General features: G+C 32.3%; 1 protein-coding gene across 1 annotated transcript in view; it reads left to right on the forward strand.

Moving 5' to 3' along the window:
- The window catches only part of LOC134684606 (uncharacterized), a 106,672-nt gene that overhangs the window by 78,382 nt on the left and 9,484 nt on the right, over positions 1 to 18,806 (forward strand). Inside the window, exons 41-49 of the mRNA XM_063543905.1 lie at positions 389 to 542; positions 1,586 to 1,770; positions 2,408 to 2,545; positions 3,904 to 4,078; positions 7,595 to 7,727; positions 8,565 to 8,686; positions 9,480 to 9,619; positions 10,246 to 10,393; positions 16,698 to 16,901. Of these exons, the coding sequence (XP_063399975.1) occupies positions 389 to 542; positions 1,586 to 1,770; positions 2,408 to 2,545; positions 3,904 to 4,078; positions 7,595 to 7,727; positions 8,565 to 8,686; positions 9,480 to 9,619; positions 10,246 to 10,393; positions 16,698 to 16,901 (1,399 nt within the window). The remainder of the gene's footprint in view (positions 1 to 388; positions 543 to 1,585; positions 1,771 to 2,407; positions 2,546 to 3,903; positions 4,079 to 7,594; positions 7,728 to 8,564; positions 8,687 to 9,479; positions 9,620 to 10,245; positions 10,394 to 16,697; positions 16,902 to 18,806) is intronic.

The following is an 18,806-nucleotide window of genomic DNA, read 5'->3' on the forward strand; positions in this document are numbered from 1 at the left end:
TCTTTAACGAAGACACCTATATTGATGAATATTTAAACAATTGTACCTGAATTTTACATTTTTTATGGGGAGATAGTATATTGATAGAGATTGGGCAATATATTTTTTTGATTCACCTTTTATTTTTTTTCAAATTAGCAGTCTGCACCGTTAGCCACTAGTTCGATGCCCCAGACCTGTAAAAATAGATTCGGTCTAGTAAAAATTTTCAAAATTTGTTATAGTCATATAGGGACAAGTTTTGATATTTAATGTACAGACTAGAAGGTGAAAAAGTTTTTGATGCAGACTGAATTAGAAGGCATTCAAATGAAAATTAACCATTTTTCTGTTCTAATGTTAAAATGCCTAAACTATTTAGTACTTATTGGGTGTCATTTGATTGCAGGTAAATGGAATAGCTAGGTGGTATGTTATAACAGGACTAGACCTACATGATGGTGTGACATACTATGTAACATTAATCTCCTGTAATGGAGCAGAGATCTGTATTACCAGTACATCTCCAGGGATGTTTGTAGATAGCTCCAAACCATCCAGAGGTTAGACTTGCACTTGACAAATACCTAAGATTTTATTCTTGTCTCTCCTTTTATTGAAATCTTTCCTTTATTTTTATACCCCACCTATGATAGTAGAGGGGCATTATGTTTTCTGGTCTGTGGCTCTGTTCGTTCGTCCGTTCGTTCGTCCGCAGGTTAAAGTTTTTGGTCAAGGTAGTTTTTGATGAAGCTGAAGTCCAATCAAGTTGAAACTTAATACACTTGTTGCTTATGATATGATCTTTCTAATTTTAAAGCCAAATAAGACTTTTGACCCCAATTTTACGGTCCAATGAACATAGAAAATGAAAGTGTGAGTTTCAGGTTAAAGTTTTTGGTCAACTGAAGGTTGTTTTTGATGAAGATGAAGTCCAATCCACTTGAAACTTAGTTCACTTGATGCTTATGATTATGACCTTTTTAATTTTAAAGCCACATTAGATTTTTTACCCAATTTAATGGTCAATGGAACATGGAAAATGATAGTGCCAGTGGGGCATCCGTATACTTTGGACACATTCTTGTTTTAAATTAAGGAAATCCCTTCTTTTTTTACGAAAATGTATTTATGTGTGTGGAAAAACATAAAAAATCTTTAGAAATTCATTTCTTATTTACATCTACAGTTTCAGTATTTGTGAATAAGGAAATGAAAAATGTAGTATGTATTAAGTATCTGAATAATATATATATATATAAAGATAAAGAGATGTATGCTTTAAGTAATATTAAGAAATATGGGGATACTAAAATTATCTAAAACATTTACACCTCTTCATTAAATTGCAAATGAAACAGTAAAAATGCATCTTCAATTTTGTAATTGCCAATCTACATATTTAATTATTGGTCTATCTACTTTATGATAAAGTAAAAAATATCATATTGTGCATAATATTGTTGTAAAATGATGCCCTTTATGGGTTTTTGATTAGATTAATCTTATCTGAGTTAACTGTTACCGTAGTCAGTATATATGATAAGGAGATGTTAAGTTTTCAGTTAAGGTATAGGACAAACCAAGTCATTTATTTTCTGTATAGGAATGTTTGCCATAGATACAGACCATGCTGTCAATTCAGACCTATCAAGACATTCTGATGGATGGATGACATGGACATCAACAAATCTATTTTTAGCATGGCTTGGTTTTAGTGATGCACAGTCTGGTATAGACCATTACAAAGTGACTGTTGGATCATCTTATATGGCTACTGATGTTGGCAAGGTATTACTTTATTGTCTCATGAAAAATATAACGATAATCCATCTTAAGATTGTTTGCTTGAAAATGATATTAGATTTGGGGATTTTTAAGATTCAATGATTTTACATGTTTGATTTTCAGATGATGATATTTAGATATATTGCTTTGAAATCATTACCAAAGTCTCTGAAAGTGCTGGTGACATGCTTATTTTGTCGAGGGGAGATAATCATGTGTTCATTCAGATTATCTCCCCTTTTTAAATTTAGACCTTTTTCCTTAAAACCTGTCTGAAACACCCATATGTTATACCCAGGATAATCACAATGAGATAAAATGTATTGTAAACTTGTAGACATATTTGTTAACATTGGGCTAGTATGTTTATTAACATTAGGTCTAGTATGATCTCTGAGATATATTTACAGATTAGTAGAAACAATTACTTTCACTGTAATTTTCACATATTAAAAAAGGAAGCACTTTGTACATTCAATATGGTTAATTTTAGTGGATACAAATATATCTGTCAATTGAAGTTTAGCTTTTAATTTGCCAATAAAAAGTTTTAGGATTAAATGAACATTTTGAAATTTAGATTTAAATTATGAAAAAGTGGGAAAATCTAACTGGATTCTTTTGTACTTTTTTATAACAGAAACCAGATGCTAAGTATATACATTCCACAGCTAATGAGGATAATGGAGATGAAGGCAAAGTTCAACTTTTCAAAGTTCAAACTAAAGGCCTGATCAACTACGATATTCTCTATGTTACTATTTGGACTGTAAATGGTGTAGGTATTTAAATGAATGGTACTTACTGTAAGATAATATATATGTCAAAATAAGAGCTGTACAGTAACACACAAAGGGGTAAATAAAAACATCTAATGATGGAGTTTAATGTTTAAAATAATGCATGCTTAGTTTTTATTGAGCCTACCACTTTTGTCAACATAGCTCAACATAGATAGTGATCCTGCATTGCCACTTTGGTAGACATAGCTTGACATAGGGATAGTGATCCTTCAGCTTCACTTTTGTCAACATAGCTAGACATAGAGATAGTGATCCTTCAGCTTCACTTTTGTCGACATAGCTCAACATAGGGATAGTGATCCTGCAGTGCCACTTTGGTTGACATAGCTAGACATAGGGATAGTGATCCTTCGGCACCACTTTGGTCTACATAGCTCAACATGGGGATAGTGATCATGCAATGGCAATTACAGCCTTGATGGTGTTCGCTAAATTCTTAAAACCTTCATATTTTAGGAGGTGGAAGACCTGGATACTTCATACTTTGTATATAGATGTCCTATGTTACAAAGTTTCCATCTGTCACATGTCCATTGTCCTTGACCTCATTTTCATGGTTCAGTGACTACTTGAAAAAAAGTTAACATTTTTTGAAATGTTCTTTTCTCTCTTATTATGAGTAATAGGATAATTATATTCATTATGTGCATTACTTGCAAGGTCCACATGCCCGTCAGATAGTTTTCACTTGACCTCAACCTCATTTCATGGATCAGTGAACCAGGTTAAGTTGCGGTGGTCAAGTCCATATTTCGGATACTATAAGCAATAGGTCTAGAATATTCGGTGTATGGAAGGATTGTAAGGTGTACATGTCCATTTAGAGGTGTCTTATAACCTTGACCTCATTTTCATGGTTCAGTGGTTACAGTTAAATTTTTGTGTTTTGGTCTTTTTATTGTAATGTATGGAATAGGTCTACTTTATTTGGTGTATGGAATGATTGGAAGGTGTACATGTCCAACTGTCAAGTGTCATCTGACCTTGACCTCATTATCATGGTTTAGTGGTCAAAGTTAAATATTTTTCTATGTGTCCTTTTTACCCTTAATGTGTTCGAAATGTTTTGAATTTATCGTTTTACATTAACTTTTGAAGCTTTGTTCAATGCAATAGTGGGAACTAGGTTACCAGCTGATATAAATACTTTACTATGATGTATATTTTTATTATAAATGAATGATTTAATCTTCCATAAATGGATGGGGGTAACCTTTGCAAAACAGTGTATTGACAACTGTGGTTGTTAATCTTATTAAATATGTTTACACATTGATATCTAACAAACATAGTTCAGTCACAAATGAGTCTGTGATTATCCTATTTATTGTAGGTTGGTTTGAGAAGTGATCTTATTTACTCCGCCTTCAGAAGAGTGCCAGGAGGAGCTCTAGAGCTGATCAGACGTTGTGATTCAATGTCATGTGAAGGTCATTGTGTTTGTGCTCCACAGGACCAGAAATGTCCAACCTCACCTAGTTTAAAATCTTGTACAGACATATCTTCAAGTATGTAAACTTATATTTATTGTGGGTCTCATTGGGGTCTTAAGTGTGACGAGGGATTGTCGATTTTTTTGTAAGCATGACACGTGAAAGTCAAATTATCTTGCCTTGAAAATGGGAAATGAAGTCGAGTGGGACACGGGAAATAACAACAAAAAAAATTAAATTGCTTACCTATATATACATAGTGTAAGCTGGATATGGGAATCTGACAAAACAGTAAGCGGGATCCATGATCAGAACCCCCAATGAGACCCCCTTTATTATGATATGAAGTGTGATGTGAATATTGTAATGCAAAAAAAGATCACCATCTAATGATTATAATTATATACATGTACTACCTAAAGTATCATAAGTTTGAAAACAAGCAAAGTCAGCTTCAATGTCAACAAGGTCATAAAGAAGCAAGGGAAATAAAACATAGAGATAATGACAATCACTGATAAGATGACTGGACCAGTTTTGAAACAGATTTTCATTTTACAGCTGATTAAAAAAATATCTATTCAGAAAAAGAAAAATCATGACATAAGTATTGATATATATTTATCTCACAAAAAGGATCACATTGTTTGATAGATTACCGGTATGTAAAAGGAGGGTCTCATAGATTCCTATATTCTGCTTACACTATATATGTAATCAATTATCATTTTTTTTTGTAATTTCCCTTGTCCTGCTACACTTCATTTCCCGTTTTCACGGCAAAATAATTTGATATTCACTTGTCACGCTTACAAAAAATCAGCAATCCAGCATCACACTTAGACCCCAATGAGACACACTTAGCATCACGCTTAGACCCCAATGAGACCCGCTTAAAGCAATGTTGAAAATTGCCTATCATCATGTGCTATATGAATTAATTATATATAAACACTGCGATAATTCTCCACTGTTGACAAATTTTGAAATATTCTTTAAAGAGTTGGAATCATTTCTATATCTTCATAGCCTTTTTGTGCTAACACAACATTAAGATACCACTTATCAATCAATAAATTATTTTTCTCTATTTTTTGCACTATTCTCACATTTCTTGATTGAAGTGAGAAAATATTTCTCCTCCCTAGTGAAAAATCTGTTCTCCGCAAGTAATTGGTTGAAATTGAATGTTGACTTTAAATTTTTCAAGCGTTCTTCCAAATTTTTATACGACCGCAAAATTTGAAAAATTTTCGTCGTATATTGCTATCACGTTGGCGTCGTCGTCTGCGTCGTCGTCGTCCGAATACTTTTAGTTTTCGCACTCTAACTTAAGTAAAAGTGAATAGAAATCTATGAAATTTTAACACAAGGTTTATAACCACAAAAGGAAGGTTGGGATTGATTTTGGGAGTTTTGATCCCAATATTTAAGGAATTAGGGGCCAAAAAGGGCCCAAATAAGCATTTTCTTGTTTTCGCACAGTAACTTTAGTAAAAGTAAATAGAAATCTATGAAATTTTGACACAAGGTTTATAACCACAAAAGGAAGGTTGGGATTGATTTTGGGAGTTATGGTTCTAACAGTTAAGGAATTGGGGGCCAAAAAAGGGTCCAAATAAGCATTTTTCTTGGTTTTCGCACCATAACTTTAGTATAAGTAAATAGAAATCTATGAAATTTAAACACAAGGTTTATGACCATAAAAGGAAGGTTGGTATTGATTTTGGGAGTTTTGGTCCTAACAGTTTAGGAATAAGGGGCCCAAAGGGTCCAAAATTAAACATTGTTTGATTTCATCAAAAATTGAATAAATGGGGTTCGATCTTTTATATGCCGAATCTAACCGTTTATGTAGATTCTTAATTTTTGGTCCCGTTTTCAATTGGTCTACATTAAGGTCCAAAGGGTCCAAAATTAAACTTAGTTTGATTTTGACCAAAATTGAATCCTTAGGGTTCTTCGAAATGCTGAATCTAAAAATGTACTTAGATTTTTGATTATTTGCCCAGTTTTCAAGTTGGTCCAAATCGGGGTCCAAAATCAAACTTTGTTTGATTTCATCAAAAATTGAATAAATGGGGTTCTTTGATATGCCAAATCTAACTGTGTATGTAGATTCTTAATTTTTGGTCCTGTTTTCAAATTGGTCTACATTAAAGTCCAACGGGTCCAAAATTAAACTTCGTTTGATTTTAACAAAAATTATATTATTGGGGTTCTTTGATATGCTGAATCCAAACATGTACTTAGATTTTTGATTATAGGCCCAGTTTTCAAGTTGGTCCAAATCAGGATCTAAAATTATTATATTAAGTATTGTGCAATAGCAGGAAATTTTCCATTACACAGTATTGTGCAATAGCAAGAAATCTTCAATTGTTCAGTAGCAAGTCTTTTCAATTGCACAGTATTGCGCAATAGCAAAAAATATCTAATTGCACTATATTGTGCAATTGCAAATTTTTTTTTTAATTAGATTTATCTTTCTTTGTCCAGAATAGTAAGCAAGAAATATTTAATTGCACAATATTGTTCAATAGCAAGAAATTTTTTAATTGGAGTTATCTTTCTTTGTCCAGAACCAACTTAAATATTTGTTGTATACAATATTTCTCATTTGAAATTTCATAATTAAAAAGAAAATTTCTTCAAACATTTTTTTGAGAGGATTATTATTCAACAGCATAGTGAATTGCTCAAAGAGAAAACAAAAATTTTAAGTTCATTAGAACACATTCATTCTGTGTCAGAAAACTATGCTGTGTCAACTATTTAATCACAATCCAAATTTAGAGCTGGATTCAGCTTGAATGTTGTGCCCATACTTGCCCCAACTGTTCAGGGTTCAACCTCTGTGGTCGTATAAAGCTGCCCCCTGCGGAGCATCTGGTTCTATTGTGCCGTCATGAAAAGGCGACCATACCTGATGATGTCACATAAAGCACACAACTTTTTCAAATATTTCAAAAGAAAGGATAAAAAATTATTAGAGAAACAGATTCCGCCACTCTAACTCTTGTATTACTATATTTCTCCACTGTTAACAGTTAAATTTCAATAAGTTAAAAAGCTCTGCGAGCCTGGCTCTTGAAATACTAAGATTAAAACAATAGAGTGGAGAAATACTGTAACACATTTATTGCAGTTATGGAATCTTTTTTTATCGTAAAATTAAGAAAGGAAATGGTGAATATGTCAAAGCGACAACCACCCGACCATAGAGCAGACAACAGCCGAAGGCAACCAATGGGTCTTCAATGAAGTGAGAATTCCCGCACCAGTAGGTGTCCTTCAGCTGGCCCCCTAAAAATATGCATAATAGTACAGCAATAATGGACGTCTTCCTAAACTCCGAATTATACACAAGAAACTAAAATTTAAAATCATACAAGACTAACAAAGGCCAGAGGCTCCTGACTTTGGACAGGCGCAAAATTGCGGCGGGGTTAAACATGTTTATGAGATCTCAACCCTCCCCTATACCTCTAGCCAATGTAGAAAAGTAAAAGAATAACAATGCGTACATGTTTATACCTGTAATAAAATTAAATGCAAAGAATGAAAATGTAGTTTTTGATATATTTTTAGATAATTCAAACAGTATTCTTCTTGTCATGGATTCCAATGGATACTCTTCAACTGACCTGTCCTTTACATCATCAGCAAATGTTCTAAGAGGACAATGGATTATATCACAGTCACAAGGGCTGGCTCCTCTGTGGTGAGAAAGTTACAATAACATAAGGATCTCTTCAGTTGTCTTGCTTTGTCCATATTACATACCAGAAGACATGAATGAATAAAAACTGTGTAAATTTTTACTGTATAAAACTGTTTTTTTCCTGCACTCAAAATAATGGTTTGTCTGCACCCACTTCAGTTTGATAATATGTGGAATTAACTATATTAGAAAGAATAAGAAAGAGACTTACCAACTGATGGTATATTAATATTTATTGATAGAAATATCACTATCCCATAACCTGAGTTGCAGAGCCCATTCATTGTGACAGTCAAGTTTCATGATTTAATCAGTTTCTGGGTGAATATTATGTGAAATCAAACTACATGGGATTTGCTGACATGCCTTTAGATCTGAACAAAATCATCCAACTGTCTTTACGATATATATAAACATTACAGCCTTATACCATGAGGGTAGTAATGCCCTTTAACGTCAAGCGCCAAACAGTCATTTTTGGCTACTGTTAACGTCAAATTGGTTTTAATTTTACTGTGATTCATCAAAATATCCTTATTGTGATTCGTCAGAGGTCTCAAATAATTATCATTATTGTCATTTTAAAAAAAAAGTTAACGTGATTCGCAAAATCAGTCGATGTTTTTATCATCTAAAAGAAAGTGTACATTTTATCGTCATACACAAAAAATGACTGTTAACATCATTTGGCACTAATTTTTACCGTTATTTGTCATGAAGGTATCCCCATTACGACCCTCATACAGTCATACCATTGGTTACTGTTGAAGATCAGTTAAATAAGATATTTTGAAGATTTTTGCTTTAAATTAGACCCTACTATGAAAATGTTTCCAGGTATGAATGGAGTGTTGGTTATACTGGATATTCTACTCCAACTGGTATATATAACCTAGTAGACGAAAAAAATTGGCAAGATGGCGGACAGTTTACAGATGGAGTATATATAACTAATAAAGGTTTGTTCTGTTAAAGAATGAAGAAAACAACTCAATTTCTGGCTTTACCTTCATCCCTCAAAGCCAAATACTTAATCCTTTCCTCCATGGTTTCTTTTTCATTCTTGATTCGCATAGGACTTTAATAAAAAAAAATCAATGGGTTTAAAGTATAAATGCATTATGAAAATGAATATTTCATCAATGAAATTAAAATCATATATTCTCATGAATATCCTTTTTATATTGAATTTAATTTTTTTAAGTCTGATGCAGACATTTTGTAGTCAAAGCGTTTCAACTGATGTACTTCACAGGCGTCAAAAGGCGTCATAATGGAGTAAAGGGGGTGGCGTCAAAAAGCGTCATTATAGAGGAAAGGATTAAAAGCCAAGGATGTACAAAATCCAAACCATTAAAGAGCTATATGATCAAATGGACCTAAGAAAATAGCCACGTCCATCTAAAATATTTATTAAAAACATAAGAATATTCCATAGTAATAGTTGTGCAATAGTAAAATTTGCCAGTCATACATACAGGAAGATGTTATGCAGGTCTTTTTTTAGGGAATGACCAAAAGCGCAGGAAATAGTTGTGTACAAAAGTAAAAGCAAAGCAGTTTGAAATTAATAGAAAATTAATTGTCTAATCTGATTGAATAGAAAATGTTCAAAGAATTACATATCTTCTATAAACTTGTAAACAGTCTTTTGTAAAGCATTGAAATTAAATATCCACAAAAATGTAAGTTTTTCTCATACCCGGTAATTTTCCTTAATCTAGGTAATTTGAAATTGTTAATTATTTTTAGGTGTGAATCTTATTGAACATTCATCATACAGTTTCTACGTGAGGATTTGGTACACAGTGGACACTTATGCTGTCTTCAAGTCAGATGGTATTACTGTATTCTCTCAGACTCCACCAGTAGCATCTGTTCGTGGTAAAGTGGTAAGTTGGAACGATTCAAACCTATAGAGCAGTGCAAAACCAAATAGTGTTTTGCAAATTATGGCTGGAAGTCTGTTCTACTCGACAAATCAGATGATTATCACTTTTTAATTAGTCAAGACTATCTCAAACACTGAACAAATCAGTTAAATAAACTCATCATAGATATAAGACATAAAATTTGGTATGATACATGTGTTTTGTGCTAGACATATATTTTGTGCTAGACATATGTTTTGTGCTAGACATATGTTTTGTGCTAGACATGTGTTTTGTGCTAGACATGTGTTTTGTCTACAAATACTTATCAGTCACTCTTGTTCAAAAAACATAAAAAGACTAAATAAGGTATGAAGCTCGTAAGCATCGAGGCCCAAAATTCTGACAATAGTGAATACAGCTTAAGTAGTCTATTCCTTAATTTAAAATTACTACCATATCAATTATAGTTTGTGTGAAAACAGAAGTCCTGACTACTTGACTTTTGATAGGGGTTATATATAAGTATATAGTTGTTGAAACGTTTTAAACATGTCAAACTATGAAAAGACTATTTTAAAAACTTCCACATTCATGGTAGAAATACTGATAAAAACCAGTTTATCATAAATACATATACTTTTAAGGTTACAGAAAAGACCCTAGGTACAAATGTCAAAGATCAAGATTTCATACAGACAGGCAGACCCATGGTTATTGATTGGAGTGGCAAATTCTTAGAGGCAGAAAATTTGGTTCAAAAGTACAAAATTTATCTGAGTACATATCCTGGAGGTTAGTAATAATATACTCTCCTACAATGATGTGGATTTCATCTGGAAGTGAGTATAATACTCGCACATAAATGAGTAGAAAGAGAGAAGAAGATGTGGTATGAGTGCCAATAAGACAACTCTCAATCCAAGTCTCAATTTGTAAAAGTAAACCATTATAGTCTGGTCATATAAGAAGATTGTTTGACTTCCACTATATAATGTTTTATCCTCACCTATGAAGGAGTGGAAGTTTATCAGAGTAAAATTGAGAATGGAAATGGGGAATGTATCAAAGAGACAACAACCCGACCAAAATAAAAAACACAACAGCAGAAGGTCACCAACAGGTCTTCAATGTAGCGAGAAATTCCCGCACCCGGAGGCGTCCTTCAGCTGGCCCCTAAACAAATATATACTAGTTCAGTGATAATGAACGCCATACTAATTTCCAAATTGTACACAAGAAACTAAAATTTAAATAATACAAGACTAACAAAGGCCAGAGGCTCCTGACTTGGGACAGGCGCAAAAATGCGGCGGGGTTAAACATGTTTGTGAGATCTCAACCCTCCCCCTATACCTCTAACCAGTGTAGAAAAGTAAAAGCATAACAATACGCACATTAAAATTCAGTTCAAGAGAAGTCCGAGTCTGATGTCAGAAGATGTAACCAAAGAAAATAAACAAAATGACAATAATACATAAATAACAACAGACTACTAGCAGTTAACTGACATGCCAGCTCCAGACTTCAATTAAACTGACTGAAAGATTATGATTTCATCATATGAACATCAGGCACAATCCTTCCCGTAAGGGGTTTAGTATCATACCATCATAACATATATGAGAAGAACATAACCCGTGTCATGCCAACAACTGTTTTTAGAATAAATGTGTTTAGTTCCGACGCAAAGACCTTATCAGTGACTCAATATTAACGCCAAAATATGCAATCTTTAATGACTTGACAACAGTATCGTAATTATATCCCTTCTTAATAAGTCTATTCAAAGGTTTTGTAAGTTTATGAGGTGAATACTGACACCTTTGTGCTTTATAAAGAATATTTCCATAAAAAATTGGATGTGAAATACCTGAACGTATAAAAAGTCTGCATGTTGAGCTATATTTACGAATGATGTCTTTATACCGATGATAAAATTTAGTAAATGTTTTGACTAGTTTGTGATATCGAAAACCCTGGTGTAATAATTTTTCAGTAATACATAAATTTCTCTCGTTAAAATCTAAGACATTGTTACATACACGAGCGAATCGTACAAGTTGAGATATATAAACACCGTAAGATGGTGACAAGGGAACGTCACCATCTAAAAACGGATAATTAACGATAGGAAATGAAAAATCATCCCTTTTATCATAAATTTTAGTATTCAGCTTTCCGTTAGTGATATAGATATCAAGATCGAGGAAAGGGCAGTGGTCGTTGTTAGTATTAGCTTTATTTAAAGTGAGTTCACCAGGATAAATTTCATTAATATACATACTGAAGTCGTCATTATTGAGAGCCAAAATATCATCCAAATATCTAAAAGTATTATTAAATTTGTTTATCAGATGTTGTTTTGATGGGTCTTTGCTTATTTTTGTCATAAATTGTAACTCGTAACAATACAAAAAGAGGTCCGCAATAAGTGGTGCACAGTTAGTCCCCATTGGAATTCCGATAATCTGACGATATACGGAATCCCCAAAGCGAACAAAAATGTTATCTAGTAAAAATTCAAGGGCATATATAGTATCAAAGCATGTCCAATTAACATAGTTTTTTTGTTTATTGCAACTAAAAAATGACCTAAAAGAGTTTGAACATATATATTCACATTCTGATTTTTTGAATGCCCATTTAATTAGATGTGTGAATTTTTTCTTAATGAGAATGTGAGGCAATGTAGTATACAGGGTAGAAAAATCAAAACTTTGAACAGATTCAAAATCACCAATATAAGCATGCAATATATCAAGTACTTCCAACGAGTTCTTGACACTCCAAAAGTAATTTATTCCACTATTTTCGAAGGCCTTATTTGAACAATTTATTATAAGGTTTTTAATTGTACCAAGTGTGCTGGTAAGAATAATAGACAATTTAGTAGTTGAACAATGGCTTGAAGACGAAATAAATCTATATTTGTAAGGGGTTTTGTGTAGCTTCGGAAGCCAATACATAGTTGGAACTTTCATTGTATTTGGCTCTGCTTGTAAAGCGGTGGCTAAAAGTTTATGTTTGTTACAGATTTCGTTTTCTGAAAATGGAGTCAGTTGGAATGTTGGTGAATTGGTGATTTCCTTTTTTAGAACCTCGATGTAAAATTTACGTCAAACAATAATAATATTATTAGCAGCTTTATCGGCTGGGACAAAAACAAATTCCTTGGCTAGTTCTTTTAGTTTATGTTTGATACGAGAAATAGGTTTATTGTGGTTATTGTTAATAGTAAAATGTTCTTTAAAATGTTGAATACGTATATCAACTATCTTCATTACTGAATTAAAAAAAGAGTCCAAAGATTTTTTGTCAGCTTTTTCCCGTTTTATCCATTTCATACAGTAAGTAAGGAGTGAGTCGTGGATGATATTACGACACTCATTCCAATTAATAATTGACGGGGGACGATATTTAGGTCCTTTACTGAGAAATGATTTTAACTCTCGGTCTTGAACGATGTTAAGATCTCCTGTTATAACATGGGAAATGGGTCCATAAATATATTCGGAATTACTGCAATTACATGAAGTAGGTGTATTTTCACTGATATTAACATCTTTACACAATTGACTATAATTAAACACAAATTTCCGGGTAGATTTCTTGTAAATATAACAAATAAGAGGTAGCTCAGTATTGTCAAAATATCCAGGAATTTGTTCTTTAACAGAATGGTCGTTAAATATACCGGCAATATTTACAAAATCAAAGCCTTTGTTGACATACTTAATTTTAATAAAATGTTTTTTATGATCTTCAGGGCGATCAATTTTGGGAAATAATTTAGAATAACAATATGCCATAATAATTTGAACAATTTCATACTTAGGACTGCTATATGAAATTGTGTTGCAATCCTCCAAAATTTTATTTAACTTATTAACCGGTAACGAACAGAGTTTTGTTAACAGATAATGTCTGCCGTTGTTTTTTGAAATAGAAATAAGGTCCGAAATATTGGTATGATTGGCCCGAAATTTTCTTTGATTGCGATTTGTTCTACAACCGTGAGAACGGTTTTTACGAACAGTTTTAGAAACAATATCCAAAATGTTAACGGAATTGGTTCTAGATATATTACCAATTCCCATGATATTATCATTAAGACCGAGAGGGTAAACTGTCTGTAATTTTTTAATCCAATTTAATTCAATTATTTTCCGTGATCGTACAAACTTTGAATGCGATTCACCAGGCTGCTTATTTACTACTTCTAAAGGTTGAACTGCTAAATATTTAAAAGGATGGTTGTGCTTCTTAAGGTGTTGGTAAATGATACTTTTGAATTTATTAGGTCTTTTAAAACGATACAGATGTTCTTGAGTGCGTTTTGATAAATATCTTCCAGTTTCTCCTACGTACTGAATACCACATCCCGGTTTGTTTCATGTGAGTAAATAAATAATACTGTTTGTTTTTCAAGTAATATCAGTTTCAAAATTTAAAGAAAATGTGCGACCATTAAACGTGGACCTTACCGTATTGTTGGTGGAAAGACGGGGACATGTAAGTCATTTTTTGGCATGACACTTATCGATAGAAGGGTAACCACGATTTTTATTGTTAAAAATGTTAGCGATGGTAGTATTTTTAGATAACCGATTTTGAAAATTGAGACGTGTAGATACCCTTTGAACAAGTTTAGTATTTAGTATTTTTCCGTTTCTTAGTTTCATAATTGTTTTGTTAGTGAATTACATAATAAAGGAGCAAAGATTGGCGTCCAGAATATGAACCAGCATACAATAATTAAGTTAAGTAAAAGTGATAAATTTGTTCGGCTGAAAATGTCGAACGCTATCAGTATTAATTACCCGAAAAAGATAGTGTATATCAGGGTATGACTGATGGCTGACCAATTAGTAGAATGGGGCTGAATATTGAAATACTACTTTTTGATAAACATTCCTAAAGTAATGAACTAGAGAAGTTCTCGCTCGGACACACACTCCATAATCTAGTATATTATAAGAGCATAAACCTGAAGCACGGGGAGGCACTCTACTGCCTCCACACGGCACTAAAGACAAACTCTGTAAAAAATAAAATTGAGAATCATACTATAAAGTTAAGTTTCGAAATTCTCAATGAAGTAGTTGAAATTTATCTAAGAACACACTGTGGAGGTTAGCTTTTTACTCATATATGAAGTTTTTCTGAGTACTTGCCTGTGATGTTTGTATTATACTTGCCTGTGAAGGAGTGAAAGTGAATCCGATTACAAACACAAAATAAACATATCTTGAATGTCAGATTTATTCAATGAAGTTGAATGATGTGATTGCCAATAAGACAACTCTCCAACAGAGACAAAATAACACAGAAGCTAACAACTATTGGTCATTTTACCGCTTTCAACAATGAGCAAAACCCATTCCACATAGTCAGCTTTAAAAGTCCCTGAAATGATAAATGTAAAACAATTGAGTGAATTCAACCAAGAAAACTTACATCCTAAGTTACGTACAAAACAATATACAAATATGATATACAGCAAGAAAACAACAACCCATAGATTGTAGGCTCCTCAATTTTTGGGGAAAGACGGCTTCAAGCCGTCAATCCCATATGGGGTTGACCAGAGTGACACTCCCTCACATCATTCATTTTGTTTTTATACATGTTATAGTGTGGAAAACCCCCCAAAAAATCTTACTTAGATTGAAGAGAAGGAAACCCAGAAATGAATAGTTTGACCTTAAACACTTTTTTACACATTTCCCTTCTGTTTCTCACGAAATTATCGTATCTTGAACTCTCCTTTACACTATTTACGTTTATTTTACAATCCGGAAAAATTAGTATGACGAGATATTCTAAATATATCCAACCTACATTGTATTTTATAGTGACGTCATTCTTGGGAGAAGCAAGGATATCCTTCACCAGTTCACTGGTTATTTAAATCATTCTTAGAGATTGTGCACTTATTACAAATTTGTATTTGTTAAATCTAAACGTAATATTGTTTACTGTAGATGATTTAAACATCAACATGCAATACTTTAATTTGTAGATCAACAACTTTCAAAATAAAACAAAAAGATCGTGGGGTTACATGAGTCAGGGGAAAGAAACGATTTCATTACTTTTTCGGGTCTCACTAATTAGAGACAAAAAGCGTCAAAAAGCGACAAAAAGCGTCATAAAGACTATTTAGCGACAAGAAAACATTATTCTTCTTGTCGCTAAAATTCTTCTTGTCGCTAATTAGTGAGACCACTATTTCTGTAAAAATTCTGAGAATCTTCCTCCAATTCAGGAGCACCTCAATTGATGAGTAATTATCCACTAAAATAAAAGTTAATGTATTTAAACACTTAAAATGTGACATTTCATTGGATTAGTAGTCTTCTATTAAAACTAAATTTTAGTGTACCTACATAATCATTGTATTAATGGTAAAAAAAAATAATAATAAAAATTTGCATTTTGTAGTTTTTTATTATATTTATTATTTACAAATATTTCAAAATTAAGATTTGGAAACAAACTTCACACAGTTTACATCACCCATATTGTTTTTTTTTATTAGTAACTGTTTCCCTGTGATGAGAGTTGTAACTCAGAACTTTAACAATGGAAATTTAAAACTGAATAGATTTTTCAGTCCACATTTTCTAAAGAAAAAACTTAGTACTGTCACAAAAAATGGAAAATGGCCCTAGCCTGCAGTTCAGTGGTACACAATCAAGATTTCAAAAAATATTGTAGTTGTTGTGAAATGACAGAATTCAGTTGAGTTTTAGATAATAAGCTATCAACTTTAATCAAATGTTTAGATTTAGAAGATGCAGATCTCTTCCATTGGTCCAAATTGAATCCTAAACTAAGGAAATGAAATTATATAAACAACAATTGATTTAAATATTGTGAACCTTTCTACATGTTCTAGCTGTTCTCTTTTTTATTCTTCATATGAAAACTATCAAAAGATACCCCCTCCCCCCCTTTCCAAAAACATAATTAAATAGAAACAAGGGCCCTCTTTCCCCTCAGAGCTATTCAGCTCTTTGATTTTGTATAATGCCTGGAAGGAAGTAAAATATGTCGCTTGTATTGCAAACTAAGAGAATTCTGATTATTTTAGGTCATGACATATGGACTGGAAGTGATGAAGTACCAGGAAGTGCTACTGGTTACAATATCTCTAGATTAAATCTGATACCCTGTGCTTTGTACTTCACAAATGTTGTAGCCTATACCTACTCTGGAGTTCATACAACTGTGACCTCTGATGGATTTATAGTGGATGTTCATCCTCCTGTATCTGGTGTAGTGTATGATGGGATAGGTAATTACAAAAGATGATTTTAGGAAAATTAATGTATTAGTAACTGGCATATTTAAATGATGAAAGTATTTTTGTACCTAAAATGACAATGATATTTATTTGAGTTTTCACATTACTTCCTTGAACCTTAAAAAAAGTAAAATACTGAACTCCCAAGGAAAATTCAAACCAGAAAGTCCTTATCAAATGACAAAATCAAAAGCTTAAACACATCAAACAACTGTTATATCCCTGAATGGCATTTCCGTATGTAGAAAATGGTGGATTAATAGATATAGGAAGATGTGGTGTGAGTGCCAATGAGACAACTTTCCATCCAAATAACAATTTATAAAAGTAAACCATTATAGATCAATGAATAGCCTTCACCACAGAGCCTTGTCTCACACCGAAAAACAAGCTATAAAGGGCCCCAAAATAACTACTGTAAAACCATTCAAACAGGAAAAACAACGGTCTAATCTATATAAAAAACAAGAAACACTTAAAAATTACATAAACAAATTACAACTACTGTACATCAGATTCCTGACTTAGAACAGGTGCAAACATTTGCAGCAGGATTAAACGTTTTAATGGTACCAAACCTTCTCCCTTTTTTTGAAACAATAACATCACAACATAGAAAAACACTTGATAAAATATCAATTGGCAAGCTTAACTCAATCAAAAAACTTAAATTAATACACTATGAAAGAATAAATTTGATCTGCAATATCTGAATGTTAATAAAATATTAGGGACAAACATTCAAGGTCAAAAAGCAAACAAACAAGACAAACAAGTCATAACAAAGCCATAGCAAGACACCCCTGCGAAATATTAGACCTTTCAAAAAAAATATCTTTTGAAAAAAAACCTGTTTTAATAATATATACAGGTAAATGAAAAATAACTTTGTCGTTTAAGGGACAACATCAAAAGACTGATGTAGGATAAAAAAACTATGTGAATTAAGTTTTTTATCCGTCATTGAACTTTTGATGTCGGTCCTTAGGTATACTACTTATGTGTATAAAATTCTTCCAAAAATTAGAAATACCAAGAAATTTCTGTCATATAAATACATAATTTAACACTAGATCTAATTTGGATTAATTAATAATCAACAATAAAACTATACAATTAGAGCTAGCTAAAACTTCCCTGTACAGATTTAAGAAGAATAATCTTAAAGTTCGTACAAATATAATAAGAAGTGAAAATTAGAAGATATTCCAAATATAATAAGAAGAAGTGAAAATTAGAAGATATTCCAAATATAATAAGAAGAAGTGAAAATTAGAAGATATTCCAAATAATCAAAGCTGGTATATAGACAAAATCCATATTAATATAAACTAACAAAAAAGCATTATAAACAGTAACAACAGGTCGAATTAACAAGAAAATACCATTTGAGAGTACTCGCAGTTACTGACAGCTTGTTAAAAGCCAAAAACAATTAATAATAGAAAATTCATGCATCAGAGACTAAAATCAACTAAAACATGTCCCAGGGATTTAGTATTTTAACTTCATGAACAGTCAGAGAAGACATGACTTTTGCAATGCCAAAAATAAATGTATCGACAGGTAGTAGGATAGTGAGGAGCGACTTCTATAGAGATATAGGTTGAGTTTACACTGATCACATAGTGATTTCCTCGCTTTAAGTACAATATTACCGTAAAATTTAGGATGTAAAATACCATTTTTAATCAATTTTCCACAGGTACAGCCAAATTTACTAAACAAATCTTTGTATCTATGAAAGAATTTAGTAAAAGTTTTAAGTAATTTATGGTATCAAAATCCCTGACACAATAATTTCCCAGGGATGCATTGATTATGTTCATTAAAATCTATGACATCTGAACACACACGAGCATACTGAACGAGTTGGGATATATAAACACTGTATGA

This window comes from Mytilus trossulus, chromosome 9 (assembly GCF_036588685.1).
Source record: "Mytilus trossulus isolate FHL-02 chromosome 9, PNRI_Mtr1.1.1.hap1, whole genome shotgun sequence".
In the NCBI taxonomy this organism is placed as follows: domain Eukaryota; kingdom Metazoa; phylum Mollusca; class Bivalvia; order Mytilida; family Mytilidae; genus Mytilus; species Mytilus trossulus.